At 46.7% G+C, this 26,501-nt stretch overlaps 1 protein-coding gene across 2 annotated transcripts in view; it reads left to right on the top strand.

Moving 5' to 3' along the window:
- The first annotated feature begins 254 nt into the window (after positions 1-254).
- Positions 255-26,501, top strand: part of LOC143339947 (cadherin-10-like) — a 55,798-nt gene continuing 29,551 nt past the window's right edge. The window contains exons 1-3 of one of the 2 annotated variants that reach the window (XM_076761510.1): positions 473-627; positions 4,971-5,029; positions 20,690-21,068. In XM_076761510.1, coding sequence (XP_076617625.1) covers positions 20,832-21,068 — 237 coding nt within the window. In that variant the 5' untranslated portion in view covers positions 473-627; positions 4,971-5,029; positions 20,690-20,831. Of the gene's footprint in view, positions 628-4,970; positions 5,030-20,689; positions 21,069-26,501 lie in introns of both variants that reach the window. The other variant, XM_076761509.1, reaches the window with a different exon arrangement.

The following is a 26,501-nucleotide window of genomic DNA, read 5'->3' as shown; positions in this document are numbered from 1 at the left end:
TTCCGGGTGCATTTAGCCATTTACTTCACACCGAGCCGCCCAAATTGAATTAGCCGCCGTAATCATAACCCGATCTGTGCCTTCCAGTGTTGTGTAGGACGCGGGGAGTCTGACTGGAGGCTTTTACAAAAATAACCGTTCATTGATTGACTCAAACCCACACTCAACCTCTGACTTTGCAACTATTAATCAGGGATTATGCAAATGTAAAGAAAGCGCGTGCACAACAACGTTCGGCTCTTATTATTAAACTTGAACATCGCTGGGCAGCTGAGACGCAGCCCCACCGGAGCACTGATCTCCCATCCCTCCATCTCCCTTTTGTTTTTTTTGTCGGTCGCGTGTTTTTTCTTTTCTTTTCTTTTTTTTCTTCCCTTCCTCCCCTTCTCCTTTTTTTCCGCCCGGTTGTGCTGGGGACTTATGAATGGCAGCCAATGGGAGGGTTGAGTCCCCTCAGCCTCTCAGCCTCCCTGACATCCACAGCGAGAAGTGATGCAGCGCGACTGAGACGCGCAGTTGAGGTGGAACAACGGGCAACAAAAGCTGCAGCGAACGGATACGCTTGGCTCCGACGCGCGCCTTCGCACGTCCGGGAACATTTCCTCCTAGAATAAACTTCATTATCAGGTGAGCGGGGTTTGCTTACAACTTCTATCCGCTGTGGAAATGCTCTCATTTGTGGCACATTTCGCCGCTCGAACGCAGATCAGTTACTTCTCCTGCAGCGTCTGTAGCCAGCGCAGTCCGAGCCTGGTTATTCTGGGCTGCTCACACACCAATGACCTATGCGAAATAGTTGTTTCGATGAGAGCTTCGTCTTCTTGTAGCCTTTATATTTAATGAAATCGCCCGTGGTGTCAAAGCTAGTTATTGGAATAGCTTCGGGCTGTTAATTGGAGACGAGTTGGAATCGGAAGTTATTTATATTCGCGTTCAGCTGTCTATGCATTCAACTTATAGCTGGGGGTCAATCGATGGCCGGGGGGGCTCGTCAACTTTTCTGCCTTGTCAAACGGCTCTGTGCGTAATTCTCATTCATGTGTCGACGCAGGAACTAAACGTGCCCCTCCGGTGCAGAGGTCCCGCACGACGCAGTACGTTTGCCCCGCCGCGCTGGGGTGATGCGCGCGTGCAGGCCTGGGCTCCAAACGCGCATTCGCCTTGTTTGTCACGCATGAAACTTAAGGCCCTGCAACGCTTGCTTGAATCTATCGGGGATTTTTTTTTTTTTTTTTGCCCCCACCTCTCCCCCTCCACCGATGATCTTGCTGCAGCCAGTGGCAAATCCACGGGATGCGAATCGATGCAGGTGGGACAGCGCGCTCAGATAAAGGCGGATGACTGTCTATCTGTGGCTGCCTGCAGTCGCGCTGTGATGCCCTGCTGCCTCTCTGTTTTGTGCTCGCTGGAGAGATCAGCTGAAAGGCCCCGTATTTTTTTGGAGGGGGGGGGGAATCACCCCTGGAGTTGACTCAAGTTTTCTAAAACAACGTGTCCTCCAGCGTTATTGACTACAAGATGATATCAGTGATGTGGCTGTGAATTTTTAATGGGCTGCTGAATAATGCAGGCAGGGCTATAAAAGAATTAACTTGGCTTCTCTGCTCAAAAGTCGCAGGTATTGACAGAGTGAGGAGGAGAGGGGCACTGACAGGACTGTGCAATCCTGGAAATTGAATTTAGTGCTTTGGAAAGTTTTACTGTCCTTCCTGCTGCCTGCAGATTGCTCCATGTTAGTTATTGCGCTGGTTCAATGTAAGCCTGAGGTAAAACGCCTGAAGGCGGCCAAGAAGTTGTTTGGGGGAGTTGTCAAACTACCCGGGGAATATTCTGCAATAATCACTCCTCTGCACACATACTTTTTAAATTACAAACAAGGACCCGAGTGTATCGGAGATTGAGCAACGATGTGGGCTGAGGAGCAGAAGCTTCACTTCTGTAATGACGAGGTTAACTTCGCTGCTTGTCTTTCTTATTTTATTATTATTATTGGAACAACTCCCCGCTTGATTTCACGAGGCAAAGAGCAGCTTGGTGAACGGAGATTGTCTGAACCAGAACAGGTTTTGTGGTCCAGGTTTTTCATCTGCGGGTTTGAAGTTGAGAGATGAAAGGGACAGAGTAGAATCTGTGGCTGATCAAAGTCATACAGAAAACACGGCAGGTACTGAATATTTAAAGGCTCTGCAAATAGAGTTCCTGTGCGTGCGTGTGTGTGTGTGAGTGTGTGTGAGGAACATACAGTGCATGGTGTATATGTGTTTGTAGTCTGAGCTGTGTGAGCACTTTGTATGAAGACATTCAAAGTAATACTGCAGAACTGATTTGACAGGCAGGGGAATAGACACATCAGAGCCATCTGCATGTTTTAAACCCCGGCTCATATTACAATAGACAGTCCCTCACATTTCATCTTCCTCTTCTGCCAAATATTTGCACTCCGCGGGTCACGTGCAGCCGCTTAGAGGATGTTCCAACAAAGTTCAAGTCTCAGTCTCGAGTCCCCAGCCCGTCCCCGTGAGCGCTGACGTCACGGGGTGGTGGGTTTACCCGACGGCCAGACGGTGGTGACCGCTGACCCGAGTTGATTACATTATTTGTGCTCCAGATGGGCAGCATCATTTTGATGTGTCCCGCTCATCATATCGAACGTTTCTAGCCCCTCTTCAGCGGCATCTGGAGCTAATAAAATCACATCCCAGTGGCTGCTGTCTGCGGCGAGGCGCGCTGCGAGCCCCTGTGGGAACGTCTGCGGCCTCCTCTCCTGCTCCGATGCTTGTGGACGCTTGTCGAGCCCGCATGCACGGCGAGTGGCCTCGGCGTGCGTGCACTTCGTTTGCCAGTGTTTGGAGTCGGAGGCAGAGAGCACCCCTGGGCATTGTAGTTCACTAGATGCACCTTGATTGTTTGAGTGCATTAGTCACGGTCTGTATGATGTGATAATAAATCATGACGTTGTTTGTACTGCCAGTGCTCCGGGATTCCTCCTAAGATGTTCTTGTGCCAAATATTTATCTGGAGTTGCTACTTTCAGTGCCAGCCGGCTGGGCTCCTTCTCTCTTTCCCTTTCTTTTCTTTTCTTTTCTTTTCTTTTCTTTTCTTTTCTTTTCTTTTCTTGTCTTTCTCCACAACAATGCCCCCTGCTGTACAGGACAGACTTCCTGAAGACTGGCAGATCTGACTTTTTTTCCCTGCTACCATGACATTGTCTTTTACTTCTCCAGGCTTCTTGTGACCATTAGAGTAAATTTCCTGCAGGAGACTTAATAATTGCTCTTTACTAATGAGACAGATTCCCTTCAGAGATGCCTATTTACGGAGCAGTCAGACCCGTAATTGCGCAGAAACCAAAATAAGGAGAGACGTTCTTCTCAGCCACCAGCACACGGAGGAGGAAAACGTGCCGTCTGTTTCTAGTTAAGTCCACTGCTGGCAGGGCCCGGCGTCGCCCGCGCTCTGAAGGTCAACCCTAGTCCCAGATTGAATTCGCTATGACTAAAAAAGACGTGAGAATTAGACGGGACACGGTTAAGCCACGGCGAGGCTGCTTCTCGACAGGTTTCGGCAAAAGGGATTTGAGAGCTGGACGGCGGCCAGGAGAGTAGAACGTCGCTGTGGAGTCTGCTTAAATCCCAAAAAAAGGGCCTGTTTTGCTCTCTGTGCGCTGAGAAGATAAATACACATGGATCAGACAATTTACACCTCACTTAACAATGGGTAATTATCTCTCCGTGCTTTGTGCAGGAGAACACCAATTACACAGAAATATACACATAAATCTGTTCTCAAAGTGCTTGCGCAGAGATGTGGCGTGTATGGATGAAGCTGATAGTATACAGTGTGTGGCTTAAGAGGTGGCGATAATAGAAGAGTCCAGCTTCATACAGTATGGCACGCTAGGACGGATGTGACTATGAAATCACTTAGATTCATGTCTTTGGGGTGGGAGACAGAGTAAATTGCTGCCAATGTTGAATAATGCAGTCTGCCAACAGCTTTTTTTCTCCCTCTTCCCCCTCAAACTGTGGCTTGGCTCCACAGCTTTGCTAATTATGAAGTGGCTGAGAGATAGCTTCACAACTCCGATACCGCGGCGCTGGTGGTGAGCGGAAGCTGGCCGAATAGCAATCTAACTGAATTACCAACAAAGCCTGACAGACTCGTGGAGTTTAGTGAACATATTTGCAAAAGTAACATCCCCACCTACCTCTTCAGTCAGGGAATGTAGACACACAGACACGGACGCACACGAACACACACAGGCACAAATGCAAGCAAACAAACAGTACAAAGAGGGAAGGTGTACAGTTCTCCGCACGCTTCTCAGCACAATTTAACAAGATATATTAGTCACCCAGGAGGCAGCAGAAAGCCAGGCATCCACAGTGTACAGCAGACTGCAGTCTGACAGTGGGAGATAGTGATTTACAACAAAGCCCTGTAGACCATGGCACAATTTCAGAGTTGCCGAAATGACACTGGTAAAGCAGGGGCATGAAAGTATATCCACCAGCCACGTCTCATTTCTTACACCATTTGCCCCGGGAAGGGGAGGGTGGAGAGGGAAGGGGGCAGGTGACAAATCCGGTATTGTGGCTACAACACAATGCCGAGTTGAGCCTGGGAGTCGAATTCTGTTTGGGTGTCGTCTAAAATATGAGCAGAAACTAGAGGGAAGCCGCCTTCAAGGACACCGAGCATCCCTTCGTTCTTAAATTTGAGGTGAAATGGATTTCTTGACCCCGCGAGTGTACCGTCAGGGTTCGGATTGGATTTGGAATTAAATCTCTATATCCAATATGTGTGTGTGTGTGTGTGTGTGTGTGTGTGTGTGTGTGGAGGGGGGGGGGGCAGTAATCATCTAATAGTGGAAATCACAGATCCAGATCACTATCAGAATCTAATCAACTGTTCCTTGGCTGGAGGCTGATCTCTCCACCACATTTCATGGAAATTTGTTCGTTTTTCAGACACCCTGCTGACATACAGATTAACCAACAGGGGTTACAATACAACTTCCTCTGCAGAGGTAAGAAATACACACACTGATTTACATTTTGTGTAAAATGAAGAACTCAAAGAAGTTCATTCACAAAAAAAGTCGCCTTGAGAGCATCTTCCTCAGGTGGATTTGAGGCATTTGGGCAGAAGGTATTAAAACTGTTGGGTGAGTGTAAGCAGTGAAACATGAAGGCAACATAAAAAAATGGAAAAAATTGCAATTTCATGACACTTACATGAAACAAATGTACTTTCATAAGGAAAATCCGCTTTGTGACTTTCACAAATGGGAAATTATGTCCAATTTTTTCAAAAATTTTGGTTTTAAGCCTGTTCAGCTGCTACTGTACATCCGTACAGTAAATAAAAAAATAAGCATCCCGGAGGTAATGTCTTGTATGGCGTGTGCGTGTGTGTGTGTGTGTGTGTGTGTGTGTGTGTGTGTGTGTGTGTGTGTGTGTGTGTGTTTCAGCCCTGCCTTGAGGTAGCTGCTGCAGCAGGAAGAGTGTGAGTGAGTGCAGCAGACAGATCATGTCCGCAGGTCCTGCCTTTCCCCTCTAGTTGGATTCCTGTCTGTGCAAAGCCCAGAGGCTTAACTCTGGCTGCAGTAAGTGGACTGAGGAACGCTAAACACTGTCTGGGGGAAGGCTGCTGAACATGACAGCCAGTTAATAAGTGTATGGAAGACGAGCAAGTGCATGAAGGAGTGGACGGGGGTGGGTGGAGGGGGGCGACGTTGTCTGTCTGACTTTTGAGACTTTTGTGAAAGCAAAGGGAAAGGAGAGGGGAGGATCGGTCAGGACGGAGAGGGGATAATATTGACTGTCGGATGACGAGAGGGTAATAGGAGATCAGAGAGTCCAGCCACAGGACAAGGAGCATTAGCGCCTGACTGGAGTACAATGAAGACAGAGAAGGCAGTGAAGGGAAAGGGTTGGGAGGCGGATAAAAGAAGGGCGACGTTGAAAGAGCGTTACGCTTGTTCCAAGTAGAGAGAGGTATGGCGAGAGAAGGCGATAATGATGCTTACTTTTCTCCTGCAAGGCAGCCGCAGTGAGAGCTGTCAGCTTCGGGCAAAGCTGGCTGGTGGGACGCTGCTGGGATGCCACTTGGTATGTTAACCCCCCCAGACACCACTGACAGTATGTGATAGATTGCTGGTGTGTAATTACACGTGTGTGTTTGTTTGCGAGCGTGCGACACCGAGGCGAGGCTGTTTGTGGGCCTTCGTGCGTGCGTGTGCATATTGAGGTGTGTCTTTGTGTGACTTTTAGCGTGTCAATTTTTCTTGGCAGCGGTGAAAGCAGAGTGATGTGATTTTCCCCTCTAACAGCCTCCAGGAGTAATGATCCAGGTTATTGCAGATGACGTGTAACACCTCAACCCAGCGGGCACTGGCGCTGCAAAAACCTGTCCGTATAGGTTAGGCTTCAGGGAGACTGTTGTCTTGGTGGCAGCGCCGTGCGCACAATTCCTCTGCCTCCCGAACCTGTCACCTTCAGACGGGCCCCTCCTTCTGTGGATAATGGTCTCCTGTCTATGTTGTGAATGATATCTGGACTCCATTGTGCGCCCGTTTCCTCCGCTGCGCTATTGTCCTGCAGAATGCCTTTGTGAGGGTTTTTTTTTGGTAGAGGTACAATGTGCAAGCTGTAGTCTGAGGTGCTGTAAATGAACAGGCAAACACATCAGCAAAGGTCCTATTTACTTTCAATCCCCAGAATGAAAAAGAGAGGTTTCTGCCATTGTTCTGCTACTTCTCAAAACATTAGGATGGTTCATTGTGAAGGAGAGGAATAGAAAGACCTCTGCACAAACTACCTGCCGAATCAAAGCTTGTGTACCGCTCGGGGACCGCACATTCCTCTGGGAAGGACACAATACAAGCTTTCTGCAGCAACATGGGACACGCAGTAATAACACTGCACTACTGTATCGGGCTGAATAATACCCAGGGCGTCTCTCAGGCAGTCGGGGAAACCTGTCCCCTTTGAGAAAAGGTCATTCTTTGAGAACCCCAACAGCTGCACACCGCGCTTTGACATGAATAACTGACAAACGGATGTGTACCGGTCTCACAGGCCTCCAATTACTGTTTGACGCCGCTGTCCATCAAAGACAAATGGGGCAGGACCTGCCAAAGGACCTTCAAGCTGCAGGAGCAGGCAGCCTCAGAGTCCACCCCCGTGCCAGAGGAGCTGCAAGCCCTCTGCAATAATTGAGTTTGATCTAATGAAGGTAATGCCAAACTTGGGTTATTGTTTGCCTGAGGACAATGCAAGAGAGTTGAATTCGTTGTTGGGAAATATGCCCGGGGAATTTCTTTGAAATGGAAAAATTGCATTAAACATTCCATTTGTATTAATTATATTGTGCCTCTTATTAACATTGGCACGCTCGGCAGCAGCAGCAGCCGCAGCAGCAGCAGTGCTGCCGGTGGTATTGGGCTTAAAGCAGCACTTCAAGCAGTAATATTAGAGGCAACCATCCATGCCTGAGGCACACTGAAACTGCCTGTGATGTCACCGAATAAATGAATATGGCTTTATTCTGAAGCATTGTGTCTAGACCTTTGGTCCTGCGAGACATCAGTCATTCAAGTTACTCAACACTAGATTCAATTAATCATAGCCTTAATTCAATCCGATGGTCGGGCCTCCCAGCTGTAAGCCTCTAAGTGGGTTTTAAGAGAGCTGGAGTCTGATGGTGTACGCTCCTCCATGCAGGAGCTGAAGGGCTGGCTGCCCGGCAGGGATTTAGTGACACTCCAGAGGTCAAGGGTTAGACTGGAAGAGGTGGGTGGAGTGGTTCCCGGGGCCTGGTGTTCAATGGAGTGAACGTGCTAACACAAGAACGTAAGCACACATTTGTGCGTTTGAGTCAACGTGCAAAAAAAAAAAGTCAACCTGTGCATTCAGCTAACCACTCATCAGCTTCCAAAACACACACAAGGAAGCAAGTGTGTGTGTGTGTGTGTGTGTGTGTGCACGCGTGGACACACACAGAATACAATGTCAGAACTCGACCTACAGTAGCAGAGGCAGACACTTGTGAAATGCAGTGTGGATCTCCTCGGTCTCATAAATAATGGACGTTGGTGAAGCATCTGTCAACTTTTCTGTCAACCCTGTTCCAGATGGGAGTCAGACAGGCCAGGTCGGAGCAGCGTGTTACATACACATAACAAACCTCCATCCAGTGCGCCTCATGCACCCGCGCCCTGTTTACATCAGCACACTGACACCCGCGCTCACCTGCACGCCTCAACCTATCTGCTGATTTATTGGGTCCTGCACTCGGCTTCCTCGACCGTTTCGTCTCGGACCGGCTCACCGCACGCACGCAGACACAAATTTAATCATCACGAGAAAGAGTGCAACCTCCCCTTGGTGCAATAAATAAAAGTTAAAAAAGAAAAAAAACACTGCTCTCTATTTAAATACACACATATTTCATCAGTAGCGCCTCCTCGCTTGCTGGTGGGGAGATGGTAAACACACACCTCCAGTGCCCTGCCTGTTTGTTGACTTAAACATGGCACCGCTCACTTAACATTAAACACTCGCTGTGAGTTCCTCCCCGACATAGCCGCGGAGCCGTGCACTCACTAAGCCATACTTCCTCGACATCTGGCTCGGAGAAATCAGGGTGTGTTGTCCACGGGCACGAGGCCAGGAGAGGGGCAGCGAGCGAGCGAGCAGACGAGCGAGCTCGGGGTTCGTGCGCTGGAGCGAGTTTGTGCGGGGGGCTCCGTTTCTGTCTCGCTTTCTTTCCCCTCACTGGCAGGCAGGTTGTAGGATGAGTGGGTCGGGCGCTGCCGGTTGGCGGTTACTGTACGGTTGCTTTATGGACTAAAGCACTGTCTTCCCGGCCTTGTCGTAATAGAGGATTCAGCTCATAAAGCAGCATCATGATTTGCAATAAGCAGAGTTAGGGGAGAGTAATGAAGGTGTAAATCAACTGAGCCATTCTTTTTTTTTCTTCTTCTTTTAATCTGACATTGGCAGTCTCTCTCCTCTCTGGTCGGCCCGCTCCCTCCTCCTCTGCTTCTTCCCCCTTTCTCTCTCCCTTTGCAGTAATGGAAAGCTTGGCACGCTGTAATAAAGCAGAGTGAGCAGCAGTATTAGTAAACAGTCTCTGCAATCATTCAGCCAAGTCCAGCTCCTTTATTTTGTGTGTGTGTGCGAGGTATTTCATACCCCCATACGGTGCTAGGGTTGTGGGCGTGGGGGCTAATGAATGAGGATGGAATGAGGAGTATTTAATTCCAGTCTTGGAGAGGGAGAGGCAGGGACTATTTGTTGGGCCTCCTCATAAGAACGCCTTTGTTTTGGTTTTTTCCACAGAGGTTCTAGACAAAAAGCCTTCTTTTTTGAATGGCAGCGTTGGGAATGTGAATGCAAATTTGCTGCAGACAGGCTTTGCAAAGAGGAACAGGACCACACAGCCATCAGCGGGGCACCAGGGCTCGCCTCTCTCTCGCTGCCCTTTTCTTAAATAAAGACGTCATCAGAATTTTGAAATGGAGCAGCGAGTTGGATTGGAAGCAGTCATCAAAAGAGAGGGTCCAATACTCCTGAGTTAAAATGCCTGGCTGGGAATCATGTTAAAATTTCCATTCCTCGCTCCAAATCGATCGTATGGGTCCCTGCTCTCCAATATCCATGGTCACCTTTGCTATAAAGTAGGGTATTACTTCTTTAATGCAGTGGGGTTTCATTCTGTGACCAGTGAGGAGAGGAAGGAAAAGAAATGTATCTGCTGACCTCAAACACAAAGAAATGATGGCTGAGGATAATGAAAGAAAGTGGCCTGAATTTCCAACACATATATATTTACAGTATAGCAGTTTGCCAGTTCGTGACCAAGATTAGTTGCTTGAAGTCCGCCCATGACATTGGCTTGAATTATTTTCCTCGTCTGCCTGTTTAACTCCAGGTAGCCTCCGTGGACACGTTAATGCAGTATTGATTGTTTATCTGTAATAACACCATGCTGTTGCCGTGCTGGTAACAGCGGGGGAGGGAGGAGGGACACAGCGGAGGGTTCGGGGACAGAGGGGAGGGTGCCGCGGGTGGTACGGTGGTGATAGATAACACACTAAACCCTCTTTTGACTGGTGGCTGCCGATTGTGAATCTGGGGGTAAAACGAGGTGGCTGAACATATCCTATCTGGCAATAGTCCAGGTGTGAAATGGGAAATAGAAACTGGGGTGAAAACGTCAGTGCAATGTGGCCGCCGCTCGATAAGGCTGTCTCCTGTCTCCGAATAATTCAATCTCCTGCTCCGGCCATTCTGGTAACTTCCCGGTGCCAACGCCGGCGTCCACCCACTCTCTGCCCCTGGGCCCGGAGCCCATATGGTCAGCTACAGTGTCTCTCCGTGACCTATGGCCGGGCCTGTTGTTCAGCCAACCCCCCCAGGGAGCTTGGTAATTACAAATAAGCTGGAAGTCACACCAGCCACCAGAAAAGGTGAGTGTGATTAAAGATGTGTGTACAGCAAAGTTCAAGGGGTGCTCCAATGGCGTGCCAGCATATTGAATCGTGTGTCTTGGCAGTGCTCGGGAATCAAATGCTAACTTGGATCAATCAGGCGTCTTTGTTCATTAGAGTTGTCCGTTCCCAGGAGTGGCAATAAAAAAAAAAAAAAAAAAAAAGCAGCCCATCGCAGCGCTCATTTCAGTGATGAGGCCGCTGTCCCTCAGGGATAACTAGCTGAGGTAAATAAACATGAGTCACAGTTAAGGTCAGAGGAGATCATGGCCGTCTGTTGTTCATCTCAGAGGACGCCTGAATCCCTTTTGACGTGATTGGATTGAGAACAGTGCAGAAAGACCCTTATTTTAGCAGCAATGCTGCAGGATCTATTCAGAACGCACCACAGCAAATGAAAAGCCAGCAAATATCCTCCTTTCATTCTTGAGGAGTATTACTAACGAAAAAATGTATTTATACAAGGCATTTCAATTCAGATGCTATCACAAATTGTGTGGCTTATTCTTGAATGGTATTCATACAATTCATATTATTTTCATTTGTTTTTTATCCCAAGGCTGCACAGATACCCTGGCACAAGTCCTGCCTGTGACAAATGGCTTTCTTAACACTCCAATGCCTCAGTGGGCTTAGCTGGGTGCTGTTTGAGAGAATTTTGTCCAATTTAAGAACAGTCAAAAGTCGAGGTATCAGTGCACGTCCCTAGCTTTTGAGTGTGTGTGAAGCCTCTGCTATTAATAATGTAAAAACAGGTGCTCCTAACTGTCACTGCGTTATTTTATGGGGGGCTTCTGGGAAAGGTCGTTACTCTTAGTCGAGGGGGGAAACACATTGTCTCCGCCGCCTTTTATTAGTGCCATATTTTAGGTGTGTGATGTCTTTGTTTTAGCTCCATGTATTATTTAGTGTTGTGTGACAATTGTGTTTGTAGCTTTCTTGCTGCTGACCCGCTGTTACAGTCGATATACGCCTGAATGGAAATGTGCTTCCACGTCGCTCCCTCTCATGTAATTGTCACAACGGGGAGGCCGAGACAAACGTGCGAACACAACTCCTTCACTGATTTTCAATTCACTGCGCCAAGTTTGACCTTTATGCAGACCAATCAATGCATCTGCTTCCACAGACGCACTATTCATTTAAAAGCAGCGGCTGCGGTGTGATCTACTATTCTCGTCGGGCGGCATTATTAAGGCATAAACAGCATTGTTGATATAGAAATAACAGCTTTTAATTACCAGATTTAATGCGAGTATTATTCTTTACATTGACGCCGCCCTGGCCTTTTGCTCCAGCCTGTGCAGGGCTAAATGTACAGAAAACAGACTCTTGTGCTTGACTGCACATGGCGCACACAAACACTTGGGCAGCAAACACTGATTTGCATAGAGACGGAGGCTCCCATAACCACCAGTGTATTACCACAAAGGCCACAGTGGGGAAAGCAGGAAGCCGGCGGACCCCCTCCATTGAGCCTCCTCCGTCCTCCCATCCCTCCCCCCTCCGCCATTGTCTGTCTCTCAGAAGGGAGCTGTGTCAGACCACACGGCCGCTGGTGACAAAACATGTGCTCCGGTGAACACGCAGGAAAGCAAACAATCCAGGATGTCTCATCTGCTAACGTGTCACCAGATGAATGCTATTAAGCTATTATTTCTTTGCTCTTTATGTGCGAGGATGTCTTGTGCCCATTTGTTCAGCCGTCGAGCAAGAATGACCACATCTGTTTGCCACCAGGGTGCGAGGCGTTATTAATCTTCGCGAGAGGACATTTAGCGAAATCAAACCTCCATTTATTAGCCCCTAGCGCAGGATTGGAGAACTGGCGAGGGGAGATAATGACTTTAAGCTCCCATTTAGTCAATTAATTCTGAGAAGTGGAATCAGAAGCTGCTCGCTAAAAAGTGAGAGTCTCTGTTGTTTATGATGACACAGTTCAGAACCATATTTCAGGGCTGAAAGTCATTATTTGGCACTGGAGCTGATGCTGCTTTAATACACTAAGAGAATCTGGAGTGACTTCAGAGAGGAGGGACCCTTTAAAATAATGTGCAGAGAGGGTCCTCGGCTGCCGCGTCGCTCGATGGTAAACACAGCCGTAAACACTGGTGCAAGTTCATAGAAGCCCATCTTTGTTTTTGTCAAAGTGACAACAGGGAGAAAGAGAAGGGAGAGAGCTGAAAGACAGAGCAGTGTGTGGAGAGCTGGCAACCCACAATTTAGTCCAGACTGTGGAGACATAAAATCAAGTGCACTAGAGGAAGGGTTACTTCAGGAGCCCTCTGTGGGTTCTAAACTGGGCCACTCCGGCGACGGTTGCAAGAGCTTCGGACTGAGTGATGCGAGCTCTGCTGATTGATGGCATGGTGGAAATAAGTAGAAAACAGGGAAAATAGGGGGCTCTCATTGACTTGGCCCAGATTGTATGATTTATATGGGTTATTTGGTATGCATTTGGGCAGCGAGGCAAGGTAATGTGTTTGCAGTGAGCTCTGGAGCGGTGCACTGGGATGAATGCTGTGGGCACACCCCTGCCTCTGTCAGGGATAGTATGAGCTAATTTGTTTGGATTACTGTCATTCAGTCAAAGGCACAGTCTCATATCGCTGTCATGTATGATCAGGAGGCTGATTAACCACATAGTCCACAAATTGAGGGTTTCGTACTGAAGCCTTATGTGGGGGTTTTTTTGCTGCCGTTGTTTGAAGTTTTTTCTCAATATTTCCCCAGATGTGTTCGCAGTTTGCAGATGCGTCAATGTCCAATCTCACTCTGTCTCTCTCAATCACAACAAAAGACGTAGTTTGATGACGTCGTGAAGTGGCGTGGGATCGTGGGAGTTATTGTCTTCAAACAACCACCTCTGCAGATGAAAATAGCAGATCGTACCAGCTGCTGTTTCCTATACCAACTACAGGAAGTAAAGAAGATGCACATGTGGGGTAATGCAAACAAAGCATAAAACGTAGGTCTCATTGTTTTTGGATGTAGGGTTAGGGTTAGGGTTACAAACAGTACATTGAAATGTTGCTAACACATCTTGGAGTCAAACTTAATGTGCTATTTAGAAGCAGGAAGGGGACTTAGAGGGCCGTTAACTAAATCTTGGTGCCGTTCCAGTGTTGTAGGTTGAATCCTAATTTCGACTAGAGGACTTTGGTGTTTTGCAGTACAGTGCTGACATTAAGTCAGGAATTTCGGTTCAGCTTTGCATTCCAATTTCACTGGGGATTTTCAGCTGTTTATTCGGCAGCGTTTTATGATGATGATTTTGCCCTCCTCAATCCGTGGACATTTTTGTATTTTCCTTTGTGGTTATATCCCCCATCTGTCTGAAATCTCCTTTTAGCGATCAATTTCCTTGCCTTAATCTGCAAGGCGTGTGCATCTGTATGTCAGATTGGAGTGGGGTGAAGTTATTTTCAAGACAATGCGACACTGTGTCTAGACGGTGTTTCTCAGCTAAACAAAAGATCAATATATATTGACAGAGTTTCCAGGGATTTTTTTTTTCTGTTTGGTCACATCTGTACCCATTTTGCTGCAAGGACAAGGGACACAAGGCCTGTTTTTGTACATTCGGAGAGCAGAAGTTCATCCAGCTACCCACTTTTTGACAATTTGCCAGTGGGAGCTCGGTTGTGAACCACTAACCCACATGGGCAATAAGACAAATGGAGAGTCCCAGATTTGGGTTGAACACACGGTTTCCCAATTCACACTTGGGATTTAACTGTAAATTTCTCCAGCGAGCAGCATAACATGGATTGCGGATGACACATCTTAACAAACCGACTCTGAGATGAGGCGAGGAGGAGGCAGAGGGAGCGAGGAGGCCAAAGGGAGCAGGCATGCTGGAACAACCTGCAGCTGACACCTCCACACATTAGCAGCCTTTAAGGGCCTCCTCTGTGGATTGTAACATGACCATGTTACCTGTGGCACCAGTGCCCAACCCTCCTCTTCTACCCCCTCGCGCCTCCCTCCTCACCCCCTCTCCTCTCCCTTGCTTGTCGCCCTGGCTGACATTCTCCTCTCTCACTTTTAATTGCACCCTCGGGGCTCTTTCTGGGTTGCTGTGGAAGTCTTCGGCTCAACGGGTGCGATAGGGTGCTTTGCCGTGTCGCTCATATCCCTCGTTAGGGGAAAAAAAAAAACAGGAAGAGGAGGTGGGGGAGGTAGAAGGAGGTAAGAAGGAGAGAAGAGGAGTTCTAAGAGGTCACTCCCAAGTCTAGATTAGGCTAAAATGCCATCCCGGCCCATTGTGTGCAACAGCACATGTGCACTGGAAAGGCCATTAGCTGGCCAGATCCAATATGTATTGACGAATGCATTTGTGCGACTCTCTGTGTCCCCGTCTCTATCCACATGGACCCGTGTTCGATAAAACCAATAGATACATTTAATAGCTAATTGTTCTGATTCAAAATGTTATCCCAGGCAATTCTTTGAGCGTAGAATCACAGTGAATTCGAAAATTGGCAGCAGACACATTAATCTTGCTTACCCAGCACCCAACACAATGCACAAGTCTCATTGCTCTGTGGCGACTCCACACAATCTGTGACAGGCAATTTAAAGCAATTTACTTTTTTCATTTTTTCATCAAGCATTTTTTTTAATGCAATTAAATGGCACATGATATGAGGCGAAGACGGGGCAGGCGAGAGAGCGAGACAAAGAGAGAGTGAGTGTGTGTGAGGAGGGAGAAAATAAAGGCAGCCTTGTGCTTGTTGTAAACACTGCCTCTTAACTGGGAGAATATAATTATGGTGTCATGTTCTATTACACACCTTCATTATGACGATGGTGCTCCCTGAGAAAGCGAACAGGGAAAGACGAGACCTGTGGCTCTTTTTCAAAAATCACCTACAGCGACTTGCGTTCAGGGAAGATGGCTGTGAACAAGAACACACTCATCCTTTCTCTGGCACTTTCTCTGTCGCGCTTGCACTGTCTTGCTCCAGTTTGTATTTCCTTTATAGGGAAAATCAGGGTTATTACAGCTTGGGTTTGTAGTTTTGGCACTTCCAAGTCATTTCCAAGTTAATTGCTGGGATTTGGAAACACAATTGTCACATTGCTGCAATGAAGTCTGCAAGAAGAGGAGGATAAAGCGTAAATATAAACAGAAAGCAATCAAACAAACTGTGTGGTTCTACAAAGTGTTCCCAAGCTCATGTACTAACATCCAATCATGTGATTACAAAGTGGTGAAGCTCGCTCCATCCTCACTTGTGAACGACTGAGCCTTTCCAGGATGCCCCTCTCATACCCATTCATGACACTATCACCTGCTAAAACAGGTGTTTTTGGAGCATTCCACACCTTTCCCAGTCTTTTGTTGCTCCTGTCCCAACTTGTTTGAAAGGTGTCGCTGCATCACATTCAGAATAAGAATATAAAAATCATCCAATATTTGATGGAAGTTTACAATAGATCCTTCCTGTTTAGTTTGGCCAAGCTGGAAGTTAGTTTACAGACTAACTCGACCTGTCAGACTTACAGGCGTTGCCACATCATAATCACTTTAACTCGGTGCCAGTAGAACGAAAGCCAGTACTGAGAATTACATCCAAGTCGTCAGAAATCAGAAATTCCCCTTTAGTCTCCCTCCATCTTTGTCTCAACCCCACCCTCGTGCAGTACAAATGTAACGAGGCAGGCATTTTGTCGTAGCCACTGGGCTACATGTGACACCATAGCATTCTTAACCTGCTGTGACATTTTTTGACATAGCAAAATAAAGCTGTAGCTGACTTACTCCTGGTCGTGGTCCCTTGTCAAGAGAATTATCAGGGCAGGGAGCTGTACAATATGGCTTCCAGGGTATGACAAATGTGGTCAAGGGGCGAGCGCTCCTTAGGGACAGTGGAGCCCTCCATACAGTGAAAGCATTAGCTTTCCACAGTGACATTATGAAGAAATCTATCGAAAAGGCTGGCTTCCTAGTGCTGGGGGACTCGAGGTAGAAAGCTTCATGAGTCCACCCCAGAGACCGACTGGTATTTCCAACTACGCTGAAGCCTACAGCAAATCAATAGCTCAAAGTCCCACATGCTCCTCACCAGCGTCAATTAAGTAAATTCATAAAGTCGAGTGCGCTGGGAGTTGGGGGAGGGAAATAAAAAGGGAAATACTGGGTGGAGAGGGAGAGAAAGCAGGGAAAAATCACCCAGTCATCTAGCAAATTTGGATAGGAAACAGCTTCTACCATGAGAGTTGCGGCTTAGAGAAACTGCTGTAGAGATGGGTGGTCTGAGAGACCATTTCTCTTTGGGCATTATTAAGAAGGCTGACAGTCCATCTCACTTTCACCTGCCTCCATCAGCACACGCACTGTTGACCCGGGAGTCTTTTTTCCCCCCCTGCTCGTGCTGAGCCAGGCAGAGGACACATGCAAAGTGACTGGCTTTCAGCGAAAAGCCCAGCGATAATGCATATCAGCTCCGGCCTATGCAAGCAAAGTAGGCACAGGCAGGGGGGGGATGGGGATGGGATGTGGGGGCAAGAGGGGGAGGGTGGATGTGAGTTGAAGGGTGCTGGAGTGCTATAAACTGCAACGCATGAGGGAAAAGAGAAAGAGGGGACCTAACCCCCAGCTTCAACCGCCTGCAATTTGCCTCATAAGGGGAAAGCAGGGCATGCCTTGGCTGCCTCTGGAAGACAGGTAGCGTAATGGATGGGCCAGTCTCCCAGCCTGACTGCTGACGCTGCTCTGACAGGACGTTTCTACCTCTCCTTCACTCCCTCTCCTCTCTCCCCGTTTGCCCCTTAGTGTTGTCACGGTAGCTACATCTGATATCAGAAACCTTTAGCAGGTGTGCTCTGAAATGCTGAAAGTCCTCTTCGTCCAGAGGGCGTAAACAAACACCGGGGTTGGGATTGTTGTTTAAAGAGTAAAGACTGTTTGACGTCTGGTTTCCCACAAAACAGGGTGAGAACGTGCAGTGTTCCCCTCTTTTCAATGCAAAAACAATAGCAAAAGCTTTACTGAACCGCTGACGGTTGTGGAACTATAGAGGTGGCTCCTTTTTTGAAAAGTTGTCTGTACTTCAACGAACTTCAGCCACTGAATTTATATTTGATGATATGAAACAATCGATTAACAGTTGTACACGAAATGCAAGTCAATGTGCAAACTAGCAAGTGAACAAGCTAGCATGCTAATAGATAACGGTCTTGTTTTCTTTGCTTCTTCTTTCTTTTAGATATCTGAAAAGCATCTTGCCTGTTTCTTTTATTCCCTCTCTCTCTCTTCGACCCTGAACAAAGCATTTTGGAGCTGCTGTTTTGAAAACTGCTGTGTACAATAGATAAAGTTTGCTTTCTTGCTTGTTAGCTAGCTGTTCTGCAGCCTGCTGTGAGACTCCCTTCTTTTCACTCGGTATGTGAGGACCCCGGCATGTGTAAACGATGGCAAAGTAAGGTACACCACAGCACTGTTGGTAAGACACAGTTCACAGTCGACGCTTTCTTTTACATGATGTTGGAATCTGTGTCCTTAGTGCACTTTGGGCTGGGCTTGCAGGAGTGAAAGTAAACAAGATAGTTGAACTCTCTTTATGAGCCAGTGGAAAGACAAAATAGCTGAAAACACACAACTGTATCAAACTCTGTTATGTTTTTGAACCACATCTTTCTCTGCCGCAAACAGCTTGACAGACCGGCACAGAAGTGAAATATGCTGCTACTGTATTTTGTTTATCGAGCCAACAAAGACACCCAGCCGACATCAAAACCCCTCCACAAAAGTTGCTATAAAGCTGTCCCCGTCGATGTGGTGAGACATCTGTTTGTATAAAGCTCAGCGGTTGTTCTGTGACATTCCTTGATGGTTTTTCTTCATTTCTGCGGCATCAGATTTTCAGATACTAAACTTAGCGCTGGTATCCAAGACAAATTTGCGGTATTGTGACAGCAGTACTGCCTCCACTCCCCTTAGCCGACACCTTTCCTCTCACTCCTCTTCTCTCGCTCCATTTCCCTCACTCCCTTCAGTCTGTCTGGCTCCACTTCTGCATGCAGGTCAGGGTACTTAATTCATGTCCAGAGACATCGTTTCCTCATTCCCCAGCACACTGTGCGAGGGAAGCCGACCAGACCTGCCATACAGCGGGGCTAGACTGCACCCTCCAGTACCCCCTGTGCCTCCGCTCCCTCCACCTGCCTTCTGAGAACGTGTGATATGGAGGAACGTTGCAGACGCTCCCCAGCGGACCCGCTGATAACCCTCCCACCAAACCCCAGCTGAGGAACACTGGCGGCCTGGATATCGCCCGGCCGGGGAGGAATAATGAGAACAAAAGCAGAATACATGGTCCTCTTTCTCTTTCTACCTACACCTCCTCCTCGTCCACCTCCATCCTGCGCTGTTCCTCTTGTTCTGTTTCCTTCTCGCATTCTGCGGTGGCCTTCGGAGGACGGCTGACAGAGAACGAGGAAAAGGGATGGGTGGGAGAAAAGACTGAGAGACAGGGAGCGGAGATATTCCACTGCCCACATCAAGGCCCTTCTCTGTGGTTTGCAAACAGTCATTTTGTTCAGTATCTTTACACTGATCTTAAGGTAATAAACTGGGGTTGACATTGCCCAGGGTCTCCATTGGCATTCTGCTGGGTCTGATAACAAAGTGTGCCGAAGCAGATTGTTTAAAAAGATAGAACGGGCCGCTCCACATAGAGCCTTGCACTCTATTAGATGTTGATTCAGGGGCTTAATGCAGATAAAGTAGCTCTACACATGCTGTACAAGATGTAAGCCTATACATTGATGTGTAATATTTCTAATCTGATATTTATCAGGTTAGGCAGCACTCAGCCTGCCCATCAATCAGATGACTGACATTCAACATACGGTATGTGTGTGCACATGAATGTATATCAGGGCTTGTGTGAATGAGTGTGAATGGCAGCAGAAAAGTCAATCCCATGCAGTTACACATTTCCAGTCTGCTCTCCGGACTGCGTGGATCAACATCGATGAGTCGGTTCAGCGCTGTATGGGAAGTCAGTTTATGGCCAGAACATCTGAAATGTCAAACATGAATTAAAAAAAAAAAAAAAACTGTAAACATGACACACAAACCTGAAGCACAAGCTGTGTGAATAAAATAAGAAACAAGAAATCAGAGAGCCGCAAGCAGGGATGTTTTTAATGAACAATTTGTCCATTTGCTCTTGTACTTTGGCAACATTTTCACAACACGTCCTCACGCCTGAACAACAGAATAGACATTATGTGCCAATGACTCTCAAAACGACATAACATGATGGTTAAAAGAGCACCAGCAACAGGCCTTCAGCGTCATGCGGTTAACGTTGTGAGGCACTAAAACGAGTTGGTTAGGTTTAGGAAAAGATCACAAAAGATGTATGATAGGTACCTGAGTTACATACGTAACCAACGCCACTCTCCCTGGTCAAAGTCCCGTGTCCATCCACGCCGACCTCCTCCTCATGCAGACTTTGTCACCACCTTCCTCCTTTGCTCCCGTCATGTTTACTACAGCCACTGTAGGTGCTTTCACAGATGACCCATATGGCTTTTTTTGGAGGAGATAGTCTGCATTTTCACTCGGTGCAGGTTTTATCAAGTGATTGTATGCGTCAAAGGTCTCTTCATTCCAGCATCCTTACTTGCTAAAACAAGTTTAAACTTTTATGGTAGCAGGAAACCACCTGCAGTATGTATGAGAGAGACAATGTCTGAACGGAGACGATGGTGCAGGAAAAGAAAATACCAAGAAAATCTGAAGATTGAAGAGTGAAAATAACCTTTTGTCGATCAGTTGATTTCATTAAAACCGTCTCACAGCTGTTTCTCATTTATGATTTTCATTCCTTGTTTACAGTGATGATTTTGGCTTTGATTCAACTTTTTGATTTGTTATGATTTCAGACTTTTTTGGCTGTAACTTCATAGATCTCTATTGATTCAGATAACACTCGAAGAACATATTCTGAAAGGCATCTCGAGCAGCCTGTTTCTTTCTTTCTTTCTTTCGTCTTCTCACTCCCCATCGGCACTTGTTCTGGACTCAATTTTTAGGAGTACCGCATCTTCAAAAAGCCGAGCTGAGTTGGTCCAGACTACAGGTTATGAAGCGAAACCAAAGCTCGTGCAGGAACAAATTGCTGCCTCCCCTCCCCCTTATTGACACTCTGTTTTTCTGTGTAAATGTTCCAGGTGCTGTTTGCCGCCCTGTGTGAGCCTGAGGAGCCTTTCCTGCTTCAGTAGATGACAGCATGAGGACTGATCCGATACTCTGACCAAAAACAACTGGACACGGACCACTGAGAGGAGACGACAGAAGGTTGTGGTGGTGGCCATGGATAGAAGGAAAGTTTGCGTATTGATGGTGATGTGGGCCATGGCCAACCTCGGCTCTCCAGGGTACGGGCTCAGGGCCCTGCGAAGGACTACAGGGGGGCGGAGGGGGTCCACAGGGCTGACAGGACAGGACGCCAATGGAGTTCCGCTCAGGCGCTCCAAACGAGGTTGGATGTGGAACCAGTTCTTTTTGTTGGAGGAGTACACCGGGACAGACATGCAGTATGTCGGAAAGGTAGTTGAAGGACACCGTCTCTCTGTTTTCCCTCAATCAGACACACAGACGACCACACATCTGCAGCACAGGCAGTTATAGACGACCGCTGCTCTTCAACACACGCATGCACCTACAGGCTCTGTTAAACCGGTGTGGTCAGATTATGGCAGCTCCGTGAGATGATTTCAGATTAGCTCATCTGATCCCAAACCAGACTCGTACACAAGAATCACACAGACACCTGGGTAATAACGACACGACACCACCCCACAACATTAATCCTGGCTTGGTGTCAAAGCTCAAACAAACACACAAACTATCTGTAGCATAGAAATGTGTAAAAGTCTGTTTGGCCAGATTTGGACTATTTATTTGCTCATTCATCAGATCAGTTCCTGAAGTAAATACTATTTTATTTAGGTAAAGTTCTTGCAGAGCTGCTTCAGACAACAATTAACATTTAAGAACTTGCTTATAAAAACAAATGCTCATATTTCTCAAATGCGTGAACTGCCTAAAGAAAGCTAATGAAAAAGTATTGTTTCGGCATTGGTACCAAAACTTTGGGATCATGATGAGACTGGCATTCAGAAAATACTCCTCTTAGATCACACACAGACGTAGAAAGTGATATCTTTCTGCTTTTATGGCGATTAATCGGTGAGTTTTCTCTCAGGCTCACCATCACTTCTCACTTTCTCATGAAACAAGAACTGATGAGCGAGTTAACGTTTGTTAGGATTTGTCTATGTTTGGAAATGATCCAATAATATTTGATATAAATTACCAACACAAACTAATCTGTTTAGAAAAGTGTCTTCCCTTTTGGCAGCAGGATTCAATTTGTATTTTAATTTCTATCTCCTTTAACTAACTTTGCGTGAGTAGAAATGTTTCTATTTATATTCCATAAACCGAACCGTAAATTAATTGTGACTTTCAGCTCGACTCTCTCAGGAGACGTGAGGCCGTCTGAAATTTCATCAGGATTTAAAGGCTTTCACTGTGACAGCGGTTTGTTCTGAATGAGTAAAGGAGGCGCAGCTAAAGCCGCCCACCGCTGTTGGAAAGAGGACGAAAGATACTGGCTACGCTGCTGAGCTGAGAGGTCATCTATAAGAAGTGAAGACAGTGACCGCTTCAGTGACAAAGACAGAAAAACAAAGCAGCAAATTAAAACTTTAAACGCAAAAACTGTCAGTGCATCAAATCCACAGCTTCCGTCTTTCCGTCCACTCTTTGTTTATTCCGCTGGGATTCCACCACACCACCGTCAACACGACACAACTTGAACTTTTTACACGCCGACATTTGAAAAGTTGCCATTTTAGTTTGTTCGTTGGCTCATTAGGTGCTGTCTGGTTAATACATATTTATAAAGACAGAGTCCTCCCCGTCCATCAATCCAAATGAATGCAAACTCCACCAGATATTCCTTCATTTGCATATTAAAAGTCACACGTTTTTGGAAAGTTTAGTTTCTAAAATAGCACTAAAAGGGTAAAAATTCAAACCACCTGCAGTGAGTTTCCTCCGTAGCATAATGGATTTCTCGATACAGTAATTATCCTCTATTAATCTCTGCACTCAAAGGAAAAGATCTGCTCGTAATGAGATGCTTCAGAATAAGAAACATCCTGTGTGCGAATGTATCATTCTGTCTCTGAGAATACGGGAATCATCCCATCACGAGATAGCAGACGTGACATGATACTCTGATGGGCTAATGCTCATGTATCGGACTTCCATCCATCCATCCATCCTCGGGCTTTGTTTGCTGTTGGCTGTCCAATATATTTTGTGCTTACTGTCAGCTCCATGGCTGCTTGCACCGTGTCCATTCCGCTCACATCAAGCCATCCTGAAGCAGCTGTCTCGCCCTACAGTAAAATATGACTTCCTCCGAAGGTATTATTTGTTCAACAAAATGAAAACACAGTGTCGACCTAGATAACATTGGGGGATGTACAAGAAGACGGGCCGAATAATGCTTGCTTTACATGCAGCGGAGTGGAAGTCAAGATATCAGTCTCTTCTTCCAACCTACTGTAATTGAGGAGATTGTGAAGCATCGTTGCAAGGTCAGGACGACTGAGGGGGAAGAAAGGCTGTTTTGTGCGAGGAGTTGAATGGGGCTAGTGCTTTGCATTCCTATCGTGTGTCCACGGAGGATAGAGTCATCCAACCAAATGAGATTCTGCAACATACGTCCTCTCCGAGCGAGGGTTGACTTTCAGCCCCGGCCTAAAAGGATTACAACGCTGTCTGTGGCGTGAGGCAAGCAAATACGAGAAAGAGCTAAAAAAGTTGAAAAGGACAACAAAAAACAGAGCGGACGACGATCAGAAGTGAGCGCCGAGCGTGATCAAACCACTCTGTCTTCAGAGGGTGGTGATTGATGTGCCACTCGTCCTTTTAGCTTGTAGAAGGACTAATAGCAAAAGAAGAATGGATTATCTGAGTGTGGTGTATACTTAGAGAGCCAAAGGCTGCGGCCTAAGAGCCCGTCTCCTGAAGACGCCATTAAGGGATCAACCTTCGAGCACCACACTTAATCATGACTCTGAGCGCTTGTTGTTTCCCACAAGCACATACAGCTGAGCGCTCTTCCTCATTGCCGGCTCACTAGCCAGTTGTCACATAGGATTGCAGTATGTAGATCTTATCTGATTGCAATTACTGTTTGTTAATTGCTAGATAAAGTACAACAGATGAATGAGCTCCTGAAAGGAATGAATGGCTTTTGAGTTGAACAAATGGCTCGACGTGGAGAACAGCCATCTGTATCCTCAGGTGGAGGCCATGTTCTCACAGCGCAGAGGGTCTGAAGGAAGGAAAAACTCTGAAAAACACGAGCGGGAAGGCTTTTGTCATTGCAAGTGACATCATAGCAACTGGAGAACACAGCGTGGAACAAAACCACTTTTGTTCGCGGTGAAAAAAATGAATTGGAAATAACACAATGGCAGGTTATTATAAACAAGGGAGCAGCTCTTGACACACAGTAAAAGATAGAATGATGAAACTGCACTTGAATTACAACATCCCGTCTCCAGTTATTTGGTAAGCTCAATCTCCCCCCGGTTGATTTCTTTTTTTTTTTTTTTTGCTCTTTTTACGACGGCTTTGTCGAGTTGTGAAACGCTAACAAATGAAACTTTAATCTTTCCTGAACAAGCGTGACAAAAGCAGTTGGAACAGGAAGGAATTAACGGAGGCGATCGAGATGAGGGGGGGAAGCAGACTCTGGCAGTGTCTTGTTGGGGAGCTGGTTGGCTGCTAATCTTGCTAATCTTGCTGTATTGGCCAATGATTTTTTTTTTTTTTTTTTGTCTTTTCCTGCAGGAAGGGAATTGCACACTGCCTCTCATTAGCAGGCGAGCTGCATACAGGCCTCAGAGGGCCCGGGCTGTCACTGGGGGAAGAGAATGTTTGTTTATTTCATTATTTCTTACTTTACCAAAGGGCACATATCCACTGAAAATGGTTAATGGCCTGTGGTTTAGGAGTGTTTGTGCTGTACTATCATATCTCATAAAGTATTTACAGCCCCTGATAGGCCCCAGTAGTTCTGGGCCTGGTGGGTAGACTCTTCAACATAGTCCTTAGCAAGTAAGCAATGTTCTCTGTATGTGAACAAACACGCCATCGCGTGCATGCTAACACACACGCCTGCAACGCTGGCTCCCAGGCTGGAAATCAGAGCAGAGAGGAGAAGGCGAACGAGCACAGACATAATACGCTTCCCAGTCCTGTGTGACTCAGCGGCCGAGGCGACCTGGGGGAAGGACTCGAGCGTCTTATGGCAGCAGAGTGGAAAGGTGCAGGGATTTGTGTGTTTGTTCGCGGGGGGTAGATTTTCGGTCCCCGCTCATGCTCCCCCATTACCAGCTGCTCACCTTGGCAAGGAGGCAAGGAGTTTGCAATATGGCGCAGGCCCGGCTGTACCCGCGCATTGGCAACCCCTGCGGTCTCCAGCGGCGACCTGGAGCACACATTGGCAGTGTTTGTTGATTAGGCGATAAGTTCCCGCTTGTGCGCGGGGAGGGGGGGGGGCCGACTTCAATTACGCTCCTCTCCTTTCGCAGCGGTGGAAGGGGCGCGATGAGGTCATGCAGCGACGAGGCCCGGCAAACATCTGTCTGACAACATCACAGGGGCGAGGCGATGTCTGAGCGAGATACGCCAACATTACCACAGCACCTGCAATTGTTTCTGTGCTATCACCTGCCTACTACTGTGTCTAACACCCGTCGGTTTTGTCGGGGGGGGATTAATTGATTTGTTATCATCAAACATTCCTTTTCTTTGCAATCAAGTCGTCGGCCAAGTTTTATTCAAATGAGGGGCAAGCAGATATGACAGCAAAGTGAGGCTGTAGCCAGGATTTCAGATGAGGTCAGGAGCCCAAATTCATCTTTTCAACCAAAAAAACTTTCTGATTATTAGAAATTCTTTCCTATTTGTTAACTCATATAATTGTTATTGAAATGTATTTTCTGGAAAATGTTATCATCATCAGAAATCTCAGTGTTATTCAGTCATTTCTTTCCAAATTGAGCAAAAATCTTCCAATGCAGGACCAATATTTCTTCCTCTTTGCTGCAGAAATCAACTTTTTGCAAGAATTTTCCCAAAATTTCTTGTCTATATTTAAAAAAAATAGGAAGGATAATGCAGGTTGTTGCACTAGAGTTGAGAAAATTAAACTTGCTTTTGTAAAATCATTGAAACCAGTTGATTTTTATTGGAAACAGCTTCAAATAGACTTTTTTGCAGTGTAAGAATGTCAAGTTTAGAGACGGTAAGTCTAAAATGAATATCAGAATTAGCCTTAAAACATCAGCATGTATAGTTTGTGTGCTGTTGTACAACACAAACAACTATTTCTGTTGTTAAAATCCCCCAAAATCCCAGAAACACCACTGAGGACGTGACCTCGGTGTCCTCGGCAGAAGCTGCAGTCCTGCAGCAAAGTGAACACGAACGGTTAAGAGCTGCATGTGATTAAAACATAACATGCTGGAAATCCTGCACGCAAAACAGAGAGAAATACACGTTAACTGACATTTCACCTTAAAGTCTCTGCAGCTCTGACTGCATACATGAAGTTTACACATCAATAGACATTTGATAGGCTATTTTTGTGCACAGTCTGAGGCTACCATCTGGCTACAGAGAAGGCAGCCAGTTCTCGACAGGCCAGGACACAAGGCCTTAAAGGCTAACTGGCTAATTGCCCTAAGCAGCCCATTTCCAGTGCCATCTTTTTGGCCTAACTTGAGTGAAGCACAAATGGCGTCCAGATCGAGTCTGCACTAACATTTGCTGCACTTGAAGCTGATTAATTTCACAAACAAAGACGGCTCGCTTCTAAGTTCTCACGCACAGATGTCTGATGAGTACCACTTCACTTCTCAGCCCACTTCAAACTGCAAGATGAAGCACGTA

Source organism: Chaetodon auriga, chromosome 21 (assembly GCF_051107435.1).
Source record: "Chaetodon auriga isolate fChaAug3 chromosome 21, fChaAug3.hap1, whole genome shotgun sequence".
In the NCBI taxonomy this organism is placed as follows: domain Eukaryota; kingdom Metazoa; phylum Chordata; class Actinopteri; order Chaetodontiformes; family Chaetodontidae; genus Chaetodon; species Chaetodon auriga.
This window is presented reverse-complemented; position numbering and strand designations above follow the sequence as displayed.